At 56.7% G+C, this 18,533-nt stretch overlaps 1 protein-coding gene across 1 annotated transcript; it reads right to left on the bottom strand.

Moving 5' to 3' along the window:
* Positions 1-210: 210 nt before the first annotated feature.
* On the bottom strand, positions 211-930 carry UBL4B (ubiquitin like 4B). The gene has a single exon (XM_077905803.1). The coding sequence runs from the start codon at positions 792-794 to the stop codon at positions 243-245; it is 552 nt and encodes a 183-aa protein (XP_077761929.1). The 5' UTR covers positions 795-930; the 3' UTR covers positions 211-242.
* Between the last annotated feature and the right edge of the window lie 17,603 nt (positions 931-18,533).

Here is an 18,533-nt window from a genome sequence, read left to right as displayed (position 1 = left end):
CACCCCTTTAGGGCCAGAACTCCTTCAAGGATGGTAATGGGAGTGGAATCATACTGTTTCACAGGGGGTACCACAGGCCCAAGAGCGGACAGAGGTGTCCACAATTCCTCCCGCTGCTCTGAAGTTTTAAGAAGGGGTAAGAATGCAAATGCACCAGCAGGAGCCAAGTGGGGAGTCGCCAGGGACCACAGAAGGATGAGGCCAGGCGAATTTGAGCATGCAAATGAGTACGATGGGCCAGTTTACTGATCAGCCTTCCCCTCCTCCTTGTCCTCCTGGTCCTCCTCCCCTATCTCCTCCTCTGTCTCCTCCTTCTTGTGTTGGGGCTCTGAGGTCTCAGCCTCAGGCCCCCTCTCCCCTGCAGGCTCCACTAACGGCTCCTGCAGCAGGAGGTACTGTGCCAGCTGCTCCAGGTCCCCCAGGCTTATCTTCTGCAGGCGCTCCTGATGCTCCCGCCTCAGCAGCTGCAGCACTGCCTTGGTGTCGTGGGGCTCAAAGTGTTTGGCCAGGACCAGGCCCAGATGGTGCCACAAAGGCTGTGGCTGGTGGGCCTCTGCAGCTGCCGTCTTTGCCAAGGGCCGCATGATGACATTGATGGAGGCATTGGGCCCGATGCAGTAGTCGGAGAGACGCTTGTCATCAGCCAGAAGCTGGCCCCGGAAAAGCAGGTGCTGCTGCTCCTCGGGCACCTGCAGTCGTTCTGACACCAGCTTCTTCAGCATGGCCACGCTCTCTTGCCCGGACACCTTCAGGCTGCATCTCCGGCCCAGAAGCAGCTTGACTGTGAGAATCATGGGGCCAAGAATAGAATCAGGAGGGATCCATGCTCTGCGGCTGCCCCAGGTTAAGGGCCAGGGCAGGAGAAGGTGGCTTCTCCCTATCAATGGAGGGCAGTGGTCCCAGGAGGCCAGGTGGCCCAAATGGACAGCCATTGGCTGATGCACTGTGACATCACAATGCTGCGGGAGGGCTCATTTTGAGAGCAGACCTTTGGGGGAGTTAGAGGGACGTGTTCAGCACGGGACATCCTTCCTCCATGAAGGGAGAGAGGAGAGTAGGATTGAGAACAGAAGAGTCCAAAGGGACAGGGTAGCAGAAGGAAGTAAGTCCTTGTCGATTCCTGGGTGCCTTCTTTACCAGGACCTTTCTCCAAGGAGAGATGGGATCACAGTGGACACCTGCTGCCCTCTTGAAGCTTTCAGTCTAGTGAGCCGGCTAACATTGACTTATCAAGCATCTTCTTTCGGTCAAGCACTTTACACGCTTTCTGATTGAGAGAAGCAGGCCCGGAGACAGGGATTCCACGTGTTTAGTCAGGAGGTAGCCCCGGGAAGCGGCAAGAGGTGAGGAGGTGAGATGAGGCAGCGAGAGAAGACCAAACTGCAGTAATGCCAGGTGGCCCTGGTGGGTACCTGGGAGGCTTCAATCCTGCCCGGTGCTCCAGAAGGTTGGTCTTATATCCCTGGGTTGTCCCACCTGAAAAGCAAAGAAGCCGGGTGTGTGTGCTCAGGCTCCTGCCTGTGGTTAGTGGGGGTGCTGACCTCTTGGCTGCGTGGCCTGCCCAGGTGCAGAGCGTGCTTCTGTGACCAGACAAAACCCTTGGGCCGAGATCTGCAGACCACTCTCCATGCTCCACGGCTGTGCTCAGCTCTCCAGCCTGAGCAATGCTTGAACGCTAGTTCAAAACCACCACCTCCAGGCTGCCAGCACCCTTGGACTTTCCAGACTTACCCTCTCACAGCACACAGCCTGGATCCCCTGGCCAGTGTCGCTCCAACCACCACCCCTCTCTTTGGGTCCTGGCAGCCTCTGGCTGGACCCAAATTCTAGTCCATAGAGAAAGCAAGCCCCTGACATCTTGCCCTTTCCCACCGACCAGAGTGTTGCTCCAGTCCCCCTGTTACCTCTTCCCCGCCACCCTCCTCCTCTTCTACCGAACCAAATGAGCCCTCTTGCCATTTCCATTCTTCTTCAGCAATGTCTCCAAAACCCACCCTCCACCATCTGTATGTCCACTGACCCCAAGCCAATTCAGGCTCTCACCTTCCTCTAGTCTGTGGCTCAGAATTCATAGTCCATCTCTTCTGCCCAGTCCCACCCACTTGGGTCTATTCATGCCACAGCCAAAGGGGTCTTCCTAAATAAGAGTGAGGCCAAGTCCCTCCTCTGTGTAACGCCACCCAGTTTAATCCTTTTAGCTTTTGGAATCAAAATCAGCCTCCTTTGGCGTTCAACAGCACCGTGGCCCCACCCTGCTTGCCTCTTGAACCTCATTGCTTTCCCATACTGCATCCTCCACTCTACCAAACTTGCTTGTCCCAAGTGAAGTCTTCAAGGCTGGTTAAAAACCACCTCCTCCATGAAGCTTCTTCTGTTTTCCTCAGTCTTGGGCAGAAGCAGTCCCACCTCCCTCCATGAATCTATTAATCCTCTTGAGCATGCACCTAACACATGTCTGTGTCTCCCTCACCAGCTATTGGAGGGAGGGAATTTTTAATTCATAGAGATACACAGAGAGAGAGAGAGAGAGAGAGAGAGAGAGAGAGGCAGAGACACAGGCAGAGGGAGAAGCAGGCTCCACGCAGGGAAGCCCGACGCGGGACCCCATCCCAGGTCTCCAGGATCACACCCCGGGCTGCAGGCGGCACTAAACCTCTGCGCCACCAGGGCTGCCCAGAGGGAGGGAATCTTACCAGTCTTCGTAACCCCTACCACCAGGGAAGAGCCCGGTACAGAGAAGGCTTCAAATACACGTCTGTTGAATGATGATAAAATTTAAACATGCTGAGCGATGCAGGAGGATGGAGGATCCAGTATGACAGGCTATGGAAAGATAAAAACCTGCCTGCAGCCTCTCCCTTGCCCCTCCCTCTTCCCCTAGAGAGATGAAAATCCAAAATTACATAAAAAATAAATCAGAAAGTGATTCTAATCTTTACCAAAGGATCTTCTATAGTATTCTTTAAATAATCAACTCTCTTGGTGCATTTGAAAGACAGAATTTGCAAATGTGCATATAGTGTGTGAGGAACGTAGATGAGGCTTCTCCCTGGCCAACTGTGGAAGCCCCTAGCCTCTGGAAGCAAGGACCTCATGGTAGATAAACCATGGGATGGACAGTCTTCGCACAACATAACATATGAGATGCCCCTAGTAGAAGTAATCCAAGAAGGCTTCCTGGAGGGGGCCAAGTTTGAGTTGTCTTCTGCAGGATACAAAGGAAGGTGAGATGGCCTGCAATCTCTCTCCTGGCCATGGGTCTTCTGAGGAGAGTGGCAGGAGCCAGAGTTCTGAGCATGGGGGAAGAAGGCAGGAAAGAAGCTGCCTGCCTCTATCTAGTTTCTCCCCTCAGACCATTTACAGAGTGGGGTGCTGCCCAGGACACCGGTAGGACTGGGGAAGGATCTGGCTTCCAGAAGCATGTGAGAGCTACATCTCAGGCTCTGTCTCTCCAAGGCTACTTGGTGCCCCTGTGACAGGGTTCTGAGGGCCACAGCTGCTGATTCATGCTTTTCAAATCAGGCTCCCTGGTCTAGACAGTCCCATGTTCCTAATGGGCCATGAGGACAGAGCAGCAAAATTGGGGGTGTCCCAGGAAACTGAGAAAGATGATTGCCACCTCCCTAAGATGTCCCGCAAGGAGACAATGGGGGCACCTTGCTGAGTCCTCAAATTGTATTTGGATCCTAAAAAGTTCATAGTTTTTCCCATGCACTTGCTTGTCTTATGCAATTTGCATGAGAAAATGTAATTGTGCAATCAGAGCACACAATCAGACAATGATTGCCATAGTTGGGGGAAGGTTAGCGGGAACGATTGGGTTTTGCGACCAAGGGGAAAGAATGAACACATGCAGACAGTGGGCTCGGACCCCTCTCGCAAACTACAAATGCTACAAATGCAATCGTGTCACCGGGAAACAAGTGCAGGGTCTGTGTCAGGGGCGGGGGTCTGGGGACAGCTCCGTGAACGCCAAGGGACCCGGAGGCCCTGGCAATACTCCTGAACAGCCTGACTGGACGTCGGTACACGGAGGCCGTGAGCTCCATAAGATAAAAGCCATGTGTCCCCCTGCCAGCCTGGGGCCTGCCTGACGCAAGCCCCCTCCTCAGTTTCCTTTGCCTGCCTGCCTCGAGGGTACAACCACCGCTCAGCGTCCCTCGCAGGGGGCGGCAAGGGCCAGAAGAGGCAGGCCGTGCCCCCGGGGCCTCAGCACAGTGCCTGACCCATGAAGGTGTTCCGTGCGTATTTAGATGAACTTATCCATGTAAATGTGTGCTCTGCTGCCCTGGCTGTCAGGGAAGACCCTGTCACACCTAGAAACGAGCCCAAAGCGTGCCCCCAACCAGCCCGGGTGAGCTGTCACTGCGTCCGCAGGCAGGTGGGCCACGCAGCCCTCTGCAGACCTGGCTGGCCAGGGGGAAGAGGGCCCAAATGCTCACTGCCCACAGCCGGGGGCTCTGGGCTGTGAGGAGAGCTCAACCCTCCCTGGGCTGCACAAGAGGCTCATGGAGAAGATACGTATGACCTCTGCCCACCTCCGTCCCTGAGCAAGCTATCGAGTTACTGTGCTCTGTGGACATCAGGCTGGCCCTCCAGGGGAGGCGGGGGAGAAAGCAGGAGACTAGGGAAGAGAGGATACACAGCAGCTGTGGGAGAAAGGGTCATGGAGACCAAGGCAGCAAAGACAGATGGAGATGGAGAGGCAGGGAGGGCTGGGGAGGGGGAAGGATAGCATGAGGGCCATGGGGGCCAAGCACAGGATATGCAGAAAGGGGGCTTGGGGAGAATCGAAGGGGAGAATCGAAGGGACCAGAGAGGAGGTACGGGGCCCAGGAGTGGCGTGCAGGGGCGGCGGGAGGAAGGCCCATTAGTACCAGGAGAGTGAAGAGTGGAGAAGGAGAAAGGACTTGTCACTGCAAAAAAAAAAAAAAAAAAGAGCAACGAATACTTCTGTAGCCTCCCTTCTGAAAGCAATGTCCCTCTTCTCTTTCCTTGCAGCCTGCAAATGGCCCACGGCAAACTCTGGCAGAGAGTGGAGCCTGAGCCTGCGGTCGTGGGTCGGGGCCCCCTGGGCCTCTACTGCCACGCCAGCCCAGGGGGTAGCAGCACTGCACGACACTCTCAGGCACCCTGGAAGAGAGAGCACCCACTAGCAGGGGGAGGGTGGACACCGGCCGGTCCCAGATGCCCTGCCGGCGACGGCTGCCCTCTGCTGCCAGAGACCCACTCAGCCCACGCCACCGCCTGTAGCTGTCCCCAGGGACCCTTGCCCCTTCACGGAGGGGCCTCTCAGGCTGCTCGGGGCTCCGTCAGCCTAGCCCAGGACGGAACAAGCAGCTGTAAAGAGGTGCCCCCAGCTGCCCTCTGCGGTGCCCTGTGGCACAGAGTAGGTGCTTGGTAGCTCAGTGAGGCGCGTTGCCCGCTCCTCCTCCACTGGCTGGCACTGGCTGTCTCAGCAGTCTGCGACCTTCCAGGGCGGGCCCCAAGGTGCCCCTGCCACGTCTTGGGAGCTGAGGCTGAGGCGTCTGGGCCCAGCCGGTTAGGACCAAGGAGTAAAAGGAGTGGAAAGAAGGTGGCCATCCCAGCCCTGCCCACACCGACTGGCGGCCGCCCAGCGTCTCTGTGGCCTGGGTCCTTGCACCAGATAGCATCCTGCCCCACGCTGCTGCCGCAGCCCTAGGGAACACACTTCCAGGCCTAGCCCGGCTCCTAGGCCTCACACCTGGAACCGAGGGCTGCGGCCCGCTGTGACCACTAGATGTCACTGGCGACCTCCTGGGCCGGCTCCAGCGGCCACCCCGCCCCGGGCCTGGGGCATCTGCCCCCGGGCCTAGGCACCCAGGCTCCCTGGCCAGAGCCTATCCCCCCACCCCCCCGCAGGCGGACAGTCGGCCCCTGCCCACACCCGCAGGGCATGCTCCAGGCACAGAGCTCACGGGGGGCGGGGGGGGCCACCCTGAGGTTGGAGGAGAGAACAGGAAGACAGGCCCCTGTGGGGACACAACCCACCCTCCCACCCCCCACCCCTCCGGGAAGGAGCTCTGGACCCCGGCGGCCAGCTCCACGGCTTTGCTCTCAGGGAGGGATTGTGGGTGCCACTGGAGGAGGAGCAGGATCTGCCCCAGTGACGAAGGCAAGGAGGGCATCCCGGCTGAGGGCGCCCCCTTATCCACACACACAGGCCCCGCGGCCCTAAGCTGGGGCCAGCGACCGGGCTTCCCTCCCACAGCGGCCGTGCTCCGGCAGCCTGGAGAGATGCCAGGACCCCGCCGGAGCTCCGCTGCCCAGGGTGGGCTCCCCCTCCGTCCGCACCTTCTCGGGGAGCCCCGGCGGAGACCCGGCCCGGCCGTGGCTGGAGGCCCATCATCTCGGCCGGGGCGCCTCGGCCACCTCCCGTCCCCCGGGGCGCCCCTCGGCCATCCGCGGCGGGGCTGTGCGACCGCAGCTGCCCAGGGACAGTCGGCGCCGGCCCTTAGCCCCGGCACCGAGCCGCTCGTGAAGCCGCACTGAACTACCGTGCGCCCCGGACACGGCCGCCCACCACCCCGGGCTCCGGGAGTCCCGGGAGCGAGGCGCAGGCTCCGGCCCTCGGGCCCAGGGCGTTCGCGGCAGCAGCCCCCCTTGCACCCGCTGCCGAGCACGCTCCAGGCCCGCGACATGCCCGAGACAGTGGGCACCTCTGCCAAGTCACCAGGACCGAGGGGGAGCCTCGCAGGGACTCAGGCCTGGGAGGCGGCGCTCCAGAGGGGCAGGTGCCGGAGGGAGGAGCCCTTCCCGTCAGTCCTAAGAAGGGGAAGAGCTCCCGGAAGCCAGCTTGGGCAGAGCCAGCCTTCAGCAGCCGTCAGTGTCCCAGCAGGACAGAGGGGCTACCTAGGAAGAGCCTTCGCCCAGGCCAGCTTAGGAAAGGCCTTCAGGAGGCTGTGGGCGGCACCTGCTCAGAGTGTCAGAGGGCTCGGGAGGGGTCTGTGGGGTCAGGGAGGAAACTGTCTTCCTCACCTGGAGCCAGGGAGTGGGGAGAGCCCAAGGGCCCTGCTGGCTGAGGCACCGGGCCAGGCAGAGAGCATCACGGGGCGGATTCTGATTCATAGGACTGGTGCTCTGTGACTCATCGTGTGTTCTCCAGTCTCTGAGTACTATTTCTCCTGTAGTCTCAAGTGCATCCTAAAAAATCTATAATCTTGTCTTGGTTGCAACAATAGGAAAAACAGATTTAGTCGCATCTAGGCTGGATTTAATGGAGAAGCAAGGGGTTCCTGGGTCAAGTGGAATGATGGCAGCTACACAGACCCGTCTGAGGGCCAGATGGGTCCTGGAGGGCCTGGCATTCGTGGGTACCAGTATCCCCACCCCCCAAACAACTTTGATGAATGCTCCCTTCCCTCTAGGGGTGACTGTTCCTTTGAAGATCTGTGTCATCAATCAGAGTGGCAGGAACCCTCCACCATGCAGCAAAGATCAAACGTGATGCATTAAAAGTGAGGACAGAGGAGGTGCCCACAGAGCCCTGCCCTGGATGCTTCCTAATCCGGCTGGTCTTGCAAGTCCCCAACCGGCTCTGGATGGAGAACCCAGAGGCTACTCTAAAGATGCAGCCACACTGACCCTGTGGATCCAAAGGGGTTCCTTGTTGTTCCTGGAGAGATGCCAAGATTGGCCATTCAAAAGGGAAGCTTGAACCATCCTTTTAACCTGGCTGTTGACCTAAGTGTGCTAAGGCCATATTTAGATGAGAGTGTTGCCCACCGGCCCCTTCTCTCAGTTGAACTAAAGGCAGGTCCTTGCCCAGGGGGATGACATCTGCTGTGTGATCGATCTTTGCCCCCGAAAACACTAGGACTGAAATGGAGGTCCAGAGAGAAAAGGGGGAGGAAAGCTGGGAACAGACCAGGCGAGGCTGGACTTGGGGGAACTGACCTACCTGGGGGGCAGGCCTCTGTGAGGAGAAGAGGGACCGAATCATAACTGAACAAGGCAGCTAGTGAACTTGGATTCGAGGTGGGCAGTTGGCAGGTGGGGCATTGGGCTGGGCAGATGGCTGATTGCTGCAGTAGTTGACCACCTACTCTCCAGCCGGTGGCACCAACCATAAGCAGCCAGCCATGAGAAAAGGCCAGAGCCAAGAGCAAGGGGGAGAAAATTCTATTCCAACCAATAGCTGATGGAATGTTCCTGACAGCAGCACGGGATGTATCAACCAATAGAAAATCTCAGGCCCAATCAGAGTCTGCCCTCCTCTCCCAAGGAGATTATAGAATTCCTTCAACTGAGTCAGCTGTAAGAATATCACACCGGATTGGCCTCCTTTGTCCATTAAGTCCCTGACAGATGACACCGCCTGGGACTCCTGGACAAGTCAACTCATACTTTCACCCACAGGGACCTGATTAAGAGTTAAGTGGCTCGTGGTCAGGCAAGGAGTACATGGCAGTGGGGGCCAGATCCAAGGGTGGCAGGGGCCGGCAAGAGTGGTCTACAGACAGGCTCTTTGCCCTGGAGAGAACACAACACATCCAGCTGTCAGCCTGCCCGCCCCCTCAGCCTCTCCGAAACACTGGCCCTCCTGATGCCCTTAACCTGTGTGTCTTCCCACCAGCAGAGTCCTGCACCTCGGATTCAGTAATTCCTGGATTGAGACCATCTCTGGCGTGGGTAATTGGCCTGGACACAAGGTGCTCAGAAGAGGCTTGGCGGGCAGGGGGCAGGCGGCCGTGGGAGGCAGAGAGCTGCTCCAGCTGTGGACACCAGCCTCCGGGCGGGATGACGGCTGCCCACCTGAGAGAAGCAGTGGGTCCGTGGCGACGACCCTAAGGCCAGGAAGCAGCGTATATGAGGTGACGCTGGGCTCTCCGCCTGCCAGATCTGAGCTCAGATGGGAAAAGGATGCCTCCAGCCTGGGCAGCTTTGGGGAAATGGAAAAGGGGGACTTGCCTCTGGGTTCTAAGCTTGGATGCTGGGTGTTGCATCTTCAACCCTGAGACCCTTGAGTCCCTTGGCTGGGGGGGCAAAGGCGGAAGCTGCCACCAGGTGCCACCAGGCTGGTTTCTTTGCCAGCCAGGAACCAACAGCCCAAGAACGGGGTCTGCTGGGATCCTGTGGCTCTCCTCCGCAAGCTGCTTCAGGGGTCACAGAGTGGTTGGTGTCGGAATCCTCTAAGTGTCCAAAACCACAGTGCATGCTCTCAAACTCACTCCCCTGCCCCCTTCCCCCACAGCCACCTACCCCTGTGTGGGGACATGGCTGGGCAGAAGAGGGAAAGGGTGCTGAGCGCAGAAGAACTGCAGATCGCATTTAAGGAGAAATTCCTAAAACAAAGCTCAGAGGCTGCTTCCTGAAAATTTTGAGCAATAAAGAAAACGAGCCCTGTTTAACTGAATCAAGTCAGACGCAGGGTTAGCTAGAAGCAGGGGGGATGGGCAATGTGACCTTGACAAGCAGATGACCTTGACAAGCTTTGGTAGGGAACTCAAGCAGGGGTGCCTGGACAGAAAGAGCCCCGCCCTCTTGTCCACCAGGCCTCACATGAATGCAATGGGAAACGTCCAACTGAGATGCAGTCATGGTTTGACCAGCAGAAGAGGTTGGCCTAGCCTGGGACCCCCGGGGTTGTAGAATCACAGACTGTCAGAGGGAAGGGGGAGCTGAAAAAAGCAAGCCCTACCACCCCCATCAAGACACTGGGGCCCAGAGAGGTAACTTGTTAACGTCAGCCCTACTTCGCAGGGGTTCCCGTACCCGTGGTCCCCTGGGGCACGTCCTTCCAGGAGAGGAGCTGGCACCAAGCCCAAGGAAGTGAGGCAGGGGAGCCTGGGGAGCCGCATGGGGGGAGTGGTCCCCAAGGCCCCAGCCAAGTTTCTGGGCCCCAGATGAGTGAATCGCTGGTTCCCCCTGGAGGGGAGTAGTCAGTCACCCCATATAAGTTTATTTTTATACATGTCTGATCTATTTCACATCCGCTCAGATATTTTGACACATATACAGGAAATGTAACTCTCTCCCATATGGCAGTGTTTGGTTGGCCAGACCTGGGGAAACTCTATAGGGTCACAGAGGAGCAGAGGGGAGTTGGAACATCAGGGAAGAATGCCAGAGGCCTGAGGCCATGATGGGCACTTCAGGCCAGCAGGCAGCGGACAGGGGTCATGGTAAGGTCAATCCAGGAACCCCCCTGCCTGGGTACAGAGCCCCTGAACCTACGCTCCAGGTCCCAGAGCTTGGGGGTACTCTGGCTATGGCTCTCCTGGAAGAATGGGCTGAGGACGAAGCAGTCCAGGAGAGGACAACGAGAGTGGGCAGCCCAGAGCACAGGGCTGTTGGACAGGCACAGACAAGCCTGGCCTGAGAGGCAGAGACCGAAGTGCCCAGGGCATCAGCAAAGGGACAGACCAGCAGGCTGGCATCCTGGCACGAGGAGAATTGGCAGAGACCTATATGCATGTGAAACCAAAGGCACCACCCTGCTGGACTTTCCCCCAGTCACCAAGTAGGACCTCGAGCCTCATTTTTCCTCATATGCAAACTGGGGGTGATATTACCCAGCTGGGAGGCTGAAAAGAAAGAACCCAGGCCCTGTTGGGCCAGAGGCTCTGACAAAGGAGAACAGCTCAGCAAATGCTCCCCAGGAGTAGAGTGGGGAGGGATACGGGTGTCTCCTGGGCAAAGAGGGCGAGGTAGGATGATGTGTGAATCCCCGGGCATAATGCTGGCCTCCCGGGGTGGCCAGGGACCTCGGTTCTTGAGTTCTATTCAACAGGCAGGAGCTCAGAGCCTGATAGGCTCTGCGGAGGTGTAGCCAGGAGGCTGGGGAAGAGCCAGGAGGGGCTCCTTCCTCCCCCACGTGGATCAGGGAAGCTCCTTCTCAGCTTTCCCAGAGAGAGCAGTAGACTCACAGAGCCCATCACTCCCAGACAGACAGTGGGCCGGAATAATGCACTGATCATGTGGAGCTTTTCAGGGTTTTGTTTTGTTTTGTTTCTAAGTTTAAATTCATGGTCAGTGCATTCCGACAGGGTGTCCCACGGAGTCAGGCTGATGGATGGGCATCCCTAACTCATGGAGTCCAGATAGGGGCAGACGCTCTGCTCTCTCCCTGTGATGCCTCAGTGCTGGTGTCAGACACAGGGCATAGGCAAGACTGGCCGTGGAGCCATCTCTCCTAAATGAAGCCATTTGGATCATTCTAGTCCTTAACAACTGCATAAGTAGCCTGGCCTCTTGAGAGCTCTGCCTCTGTCTCCAGGGCCTCCTTCCCCTCAGCCATGGACACGGCTGGCCTGTCACTGCCTTGGCCAACCCCTGGCCCACAGGGCTGGTTCGGGACTGAAAAAGACCAAGGAAGAGCCTCATGGTACCTGTGTGGTAAATAGAGTGTGACACCCAAGAAGTCGCTAAGCACTTCCCTTCCTCCATTCTCCTCTGGGACCCAAAGAATCAGAGCTCTGAAAAGGCCAAAGCTGGGGAGGGTCAGAGGGTGGAGGCTGCGCTTGGCCTCACCTCACCCGGTTCCCCCACCCACCTCCTGGTAAATCCTGGCGACACAACAGAAAGGCCCTTTAACTAGCACATAAAAGTGCTTTGGGCTTTCAAAGCCCCTGCTCAATGTTTATGGGGAGCCCTAGACGTTTATGGGCCATTTCAGTCCCCATCCCCCTGACCTACTGAGGCATCTTGGTTTCTAGCTGTGGTGTGGGGAACTGCTGTGGTGTGGGGAACTGTCGCAGCCCAGGAGAGTGACAGTGGGACGGGGAAGGAAGATGGGACACTCCTGCACCTGGGAGGTGCCAGGCTGGCCTCGGTAGGTCAGGCGGTCTGCTGGGATCCCCCTCAGATTCGCCCCTTTTCCTTCAGATAGGACACCAAAAGAGGACTCGCAAAGTTGTTACTGACCTGCTGACCACTCTGTGGCTACCGTAACTGTAGAGTGGCCTTGGAAGGGGCCCAGCAAATGCCCCGGAAGGGTAATGAGGGCCTGTCCCAATGGGCACTCAGCCCCACTCAATGGGGTTGAGTGTCATAGGCTAGGATACAGACAACCTGACCTTTAGGATCTTGTTTAGCCCCGCAAGACTGCGAAGCTGTAGACTTCCAAGGATTTGGCGAAAAGAATTTTTTAGCATCTCTCCGATGCACAGCTTGGAATTCTCCAGGCCAGGAGACTCTGGAAGAGCCCAGGAGAGGCTTTCCCCAGCTGGGTCTCTGGTCCTAGCAGGTCCAGAGATCTCCTGGCTCTACGTGCCTGGCAGGGTAGCAGGGAAGGATCTCCGCCGGCCCCTGCCTGGGGTCCTCAGCCAGGGAGTCATCCTAGCCCTACAGGCTCCCAAGGTGGATAGGGAAGCCCCGCACTGGGCTCTGCCACTGTCCCCTCTCCCAGGCCTCTTCCCATCCTTCCCTGCTGCCCCTCCCTTCCTGACCCTCTTCTGTTTCTTTGTCTGCTTCATTTTGGGAGGACAGCTTTTGCTCCTCCTCCCTCATTTTCCCCTTTCATATTCCTTAGACTCACTCTGGTTCTCAGAACTGTTCTGTTTGGTTTTTACCTTTTCTTCCTCCCTTTTGCCTTTCCCCTTCCTATAGGATCTAGCCATCTCTGCCCTCTGCTCTTAGACAAGATTGTCTCTTAAGGTCTTGCTCGATGTTGAAATCCTGCAATTTGAAGAGCCAATGAATATATGTCCTATACATATGCGTGTCAGGCTCGTCCAGGTTTATTACTACACTGGAGCCTTACAGCCTTTCTCTGGGGCTGAGCTCATTCCCATTTTACAGGTGCAAACCTGAGTCTCAGCACCCAGGCCTGATTTGCTTAGAGCCACAGACCTATCAGGTGACAGACCTAGGATGACCTCCAGCTGCCTTCAGTCACAGCAATGGTAACCAAGACTTCCCACAGCAGCACCGTATGGTATCATATATATTATGGCAGATAGGACAACACATTCCAGATAGAGACAGTGTATTGAGGACAGCACCAGACACTGTTCTCTCATTCTAAGCATACACAGCTTCACAGCAATCCTATGAGGTAAGTGTACTACTACCCCCATTTTACAGATGACAAAACTGAGGTGCAGAGAGATAAGTAACCTGCCTATGGTCACACAACTAGTAAGTGGCAGAGGAAGCTCCAACCCCAGGCGCTTGCCTCTGACCTCTGCCCACAACATCACTGGGCTCCCGGGCTCCCCCACTCCCCCAGGCTCTATGGCAGGCGCTCACCCCTTCTTCCCCCAAGCTCTAGGGCTGATGGTCCCATCATCAGGAAATTCGGAGAGGGGGGGTGTGGAGGCATGGACTCTGATTCAGACAGTAACAGAATTTTCAGAGGCCTATGGGCCTTGCCTATAAGAGGAGAAAGTGCCCACAGCATGTGTCTGGGTCTGTATGTCCTCAGGAACTCCAAGGCCAAGTGTTGAGGAGGGATGTCGGGGGAAGGGGTCAGCTGAGACTAGCAGATCCTGTCCTGTTTGCAAGCTAGAGAGAATAAAGGCCTCTATTCGGAGTCCCTGCACACACACACACACACACACACACACACACACACACCCAGCTGGCTGCTCCCAGAAGGGCCTCTTGCCCTCCCCACTCTGGGAACTTGGCCTTCCTCCTGACGTCCCCCTGGGAGTCACAGCTAAATCTCGCTCCACTGTTGTCCGGAGCACCCCACTTGGGCCCATGGCCGCCCAGCCACTGGGGGATTCTCGGGGGTACCTGGTCTAGCTTTCCCCGCTGGCATAAGGAAGAATGTGCTTCTGTCATCCTATCCTCCCTCCCCGACCCTAGCCCAGTGCAGAATTGGATTAAGAACAAAAATACGAGCTGTGTTTGTTTTAATCAGCTTCAAGACATGGGGGCTTTTAAAGGGAAGGAGAGCAGGCCGGAGCTAGCCCCGGGGCAGGCAGGCCGGGTGGTGATGCCATCCTGGGGTCAGGAGCATGCAGAGCAGAGAGTGCATCCACAGGTCAGATCCTGGGGCAGATAAGGGCTGAGAGGAGAGGACCTGGGGGCTGGGGGCTGAGGGCTAGGGCTAGGGAGGAAGAAAAGATGGCAGGAGGGAGAGGAGACACAGGTTCCCCACCCCCCCACGCCGCCCCAACTAGTGCTGGAGTGAGGCGGGACAGAGAGGTGGTAGGAGGCCCAGGAAGTCCTGGGAGTAGAGGACTTCCTGGAGAAGAGAAGAGGAGAAGAGAAGCAGGGAGTAATTTTTTCCAGAGGGAGGGGCTTCCTCGGGGTGTCTGGAATGAGGGATGATGGGAAGGAGGTGAGGGACAGCCACCGATGATCTCCATCACCCACCGCAGGAGGAGCCCCTGCCAAGCGCTGCCACAGAGCCTAAGCAGGGATCTCTGGACTCAGGCTTCATGCCCTGATGTGCATGGGGGGACACTAGCGGGACACGGGTGCTACCATTATGTCAAACGTGGAATCCAGTGGAAAACGGGAGGTGTCAGGGCCAGAGTAAGGGAACAAAGGTCTGATCCCTGGGCAGGTGTCAGATTTGATGAAGATGTGGAGCCTGCAAGGTGTGGAGGAAGGATTCAGGTGGGAGCCAGGATCCTGGGTGCTCTGGGATCCGGGGACATTTAGCCAGTTCTTAAGGAAAAGCCCTTGCGGCCATGCAAGGTACAGTTGCCATATGAGTGGCTATACTCACATTAGCTCTGTGAGCCAAAGAAAGGGGCTCAGAGAAGTTCAGGAACTGGTCCAAGGTCACACTGCCAATGAGAGAAGAAGCCGGTACAGTTCAACCCCTGTGGGTGGAACAGCCTCAACTAGTCCTCAGGCCAATGGAAACAATAATGTCAGACAGTTGAGGGCTGAGCTCCCCAAAGTCCCTCCCGGGACCCTCCCAGCCATCCAGCCGCCAGGCACCAGGAGAAGGGCCTGGATGGGCTGTACCCACATTCCAGTAGTGCTTTGGGTCACGCTTGCCTGGAGGCGCCTGTGAGGTGACGGCAGGCAGGAGTCTGGACTAGCCCTTAGACCAGAGCATGGGCTCCCTGGGACAGATCTGGGTCTTCTTTTTTTATTTTTTGAAGATTTTATTTATTTATTCTGAGAGACACACACAGAGAGGCAGAGACACAGGCAGAGGGAGAAGCAGGCTCCCTGTGGGGATCCTGACGAGGGACTCGATCCCAGGTCTCCAGGATCACCTGGGCCAAAGGCACATGCTCAACCACTGAGCCACCAGGGATCCCAGATCTGGATCTTCTAATCCAGGTCCACAGAAGGGCTCTGGCCCATGAAGATGCTATTACCAGTTGGAGGTGAAGGAGAAGAAACCAATAGCGAATTCTTTATATGGTTACACTTAGTTAGCTTCTAAATTTGAAATGATATCATCCTTTTTCTCATGTAAAATGCTCTTTCTTTCCTGTTACAAAACATAATGAACGCAGGACTTCTAGAAAGTCTATTTTTGGCAAAATAAAAATTGTCCAACTTTTTCCTCCCTTCAGTTAAAAGCCATTTTTAATGGGTCCATAAAATCCCCAAGTTTGGGAACAACTGTATATTATTTATTTGGTTTTGTTAAAAACATGTATTTATTTATCTGAGAGAGAGATGGCGCCTGAGCGCCCGTGTTGGAGGCAGAGGGAAGCTCTAGGGCCTGGGCGCCCCGAGAGGCGCATTGCTCGGTCTCCCCACCCGAGATCGAGATCGCCACCGAAGCTGAAACTGTAACCGATGGCGCCCCCCAGGCCCCCCGTTATTTATTTGGAGACATGCTTACCTAGCCTGAGGCAGCCTAGAGCTCTGCAGGCTACAGCGCTGAACACATGCGGATCACAGGCTGGTCAGCGTCCAGGTGGCGCAGGAGGCCTGGGCCGGGCAGGCCTGGGGAGGCCGCGCAGGCCGGGGCGCTGCTGGGCCCGGGCAGGGGGCCGGGGCCGCGGGAGGCCCCCCGCGGGGAAGCTCCCGTTGCCGGTGCTGGCGCGGGCCTCTGGCAGCCCCAGCCCCAGCCCCTCTGGCCCGACCAGCCGGGCCTCCCTCCGCGATCCCCAGCCTCCGGGCTCAAGTGCGCCCGACCCAGGGCTGCGTAGCCCTGCTCTGCGGCCAGCAGGCCGGGCACACGTAGGGCCGCGCCGGTCAGGTTCGGTGAGTGTGTTCACGCCCATCCGCTGAGGGCAAGCCCGAGGCAAGAAACAGGACCAGCTCTGCCCTCAAGGGCCAGTTTCTGAAAAACAGCCCCGGGGACCGAGGAGAAGGCGGAGGAGAGACGGAACGCACTCCGGCCGCAGGAACCTCCTGGCTTCGGCCCGCGGGCCGGGTGGCCGGGTGGCCGGGTGGCCGGGTGGCCGGGTGGGCTCGCACGGAGCCAGCGGCCCAGGGGAACCCAGAGCAGAAGGCGCGGCCGCCGGCCACCATCGAAGGGCCTGGCCGCGAAGTGCCGAGTGCCCGAGAGGCTGGGGCAGCACCAGCGCTAGCCTGCGCCTCCCTGAAGCCGGGCGCTCCCGTCTCTGTCACCATGGGTGATGTTTTCCAGCCCTGGTCTGGCTGTGAAACAGGAAAGAGGCAGGGTCCCTGGATGCAGGGGGAGAGGACACGGCGACCCCCACGGAGTGCGGAAAGCAGAGGGGAGCTGTGGGGATGGGTGGTGGCCGGTCTCCTACCGCCCCCCCCCACCCCGGGCAGCTCAGATCTGCACAGTCTCAGCCCCGTTCCCCAGACACCAGGGGACACTCGCGGCTGACACCATGGCATTGGGTTTCCCCTGGGCGAGCTCAGGCTACTGTCACCAGGCCTGCCAGGAAATTGCTGCTGACACTCGGGGAAGGGCCCAGGGAGTCGGGGGCCAGGATGGTGCAGTCGGTGAGCTCTGAGCAGGCATTAGATGGGCTGGAGGGGATTTTAGCCACACAGGGCGGGGCCCTGCCATCTCCATCCCGGCCCTGCTCCTCTTGAGCTCTCTTCGGGAGGCTAGGGAGCCTAGGAGCTTGTGGCCAGACTGCGTGGGGTAAGAATGGAGGGGAAGGGCAGCATGTCCAAGGGTCACAGGACCCCCTTTGTCTCCCCAGCACACTCCAAGGTTGTACAAACTGGCATCTTAGGATCCCTCCAGGAAGAAAGCCACGGCTGCCCCACCTTCACCAGGCCATGTGCCTGCTGCTGACCCAAGGGGTCCCCTACTGCCTTTAATCTGGAGAGGAATCACATCCCCTCTTCACAGGGCTGTCCCCTGTCCTACTCTGTCCCTCTGGGTCCTAGACAGCCTGCTCTGCATCTGCCTCCTGTGCCATCCCCTTCCCTCCCTCTGCCCTGCTACCCCTCTCTTCTCTGCTGCATTTATTAAAATACAAACATGAGTTGGCTCCCAGGTGCTTCTAAGCATTTCAAAAACTTGGACAGAAACTGGGGAGGGCTGGGGGTAAGTGGTGGGAGGGATCCTCAGAGCGGGAATTGAGATTCCCCAACCGTTACTGCTCTTGGAGGTTCTCCCTAGAAAGCGTGTGGTCATATGTTGGGGACATGGGGGGGAGGGTAGAATGACCAGGGACACACAGCACTCTGCACTCTCAAGGGCAATGCTCATAGGAGGCTGGGCTCCATCCCCACTTGCAAAGCAACATCCGTGGGCTTCTCTCCCCTTCACTAACTCAAATTCCAGCTCTACCGCTTGGTAGCTGTGTGACTTTGAACAAAGTGTCTAACTAACCTCCCTGATTCCTCAGGGAGGAAATGGGGATACTGAGACTCAGCTCCAAGAGTCCCTGTGAGGAGTTCATGAGCCAGTGCTCACGAAGCCCATCACACAGGGCCTGTCCATGGAGCAATCTCTTACTCAGTGGTGCTTGTTGCTGTTCTAAGAAAGCGCAGCTGACAACTCTATGCTGCAACATAAAATAGATTAAACAGCTTCAAATTAAGAAAAGAAAACATAACGTAACATTTTACAGGACACATCACATTATATGATATTGCTTTCTTATACAAACTTATTAGAGGCACCATATGTGATGACTCATTCGTTATTCAATCAATGTTTACCGAACACCACTAGCTTTAGAGACTGTTCCAGACAATGGGAATAAAGCAGTGAATCAGGCAAAGGCTCTGTCCTCATGAATTTATTCTGCTGTGGAAGACACTCAGTAAACCAAATGAGCAAAAAAAATATATAATACAATGTCAACGGAGAACACCAATCAGGAGATACACCAATAGTTCTACACGTAGATGTACCATGTTCAAACTGCAGAAAAATCAACACAAAGCACAAATCTTGAAAGAAGCCAGAGGAGAAAAAAAAATGTTTCACCTATGAAGATCGATAAGAATCACATCGGACTTCTCTTTAGACACCATGCGAGCAAGGATCAAAGTGGAATGAAATATTTAAACTGTTGAAAAAGAAATCACAACCTAGAATTCTGGATCCAGTAAAATTATCCTTCCAAAGTGAAAGAGAAATAAAGACTTTCTCAGACTAGCAATGTTAATGGTGGTAAATGCTGTGAGGAAAAATAAAGCAGGGTGGAAGTGCCCGGCTGGCTCAATCAGGAAAGCATTTGACTTTTTTTTCTTTTTTAAAGATT

This window comes from Canis aureus, chromosome 8 (genome assembly GCF_053574225.1).
Source record: "Canis aureus isolate CA01 chromosome 8, VMU_Caureus_v.1.0, whole genome shotgun sequence".
Classification (NCBI taxonomy): Eukaryota; Metazoa; Chordata; class Mammalia; order Carnivora; family Canidae; genus Canis; species Canis aureus.
The sequence above is the reverse complement of the archived record's forward strand: the minus strand, read 5'-3'. Positions and strand labels throughout refer to the sequence as shown.

Coding starts and splice junctions, on each gene's coding strand:
- UBL4B (XM_077905803.1), bottom strand. CDS start 794: ATGATTCTCACAGTCAAGCTGCTTCTGGGCCGGAGATGCAGCCTGAAG.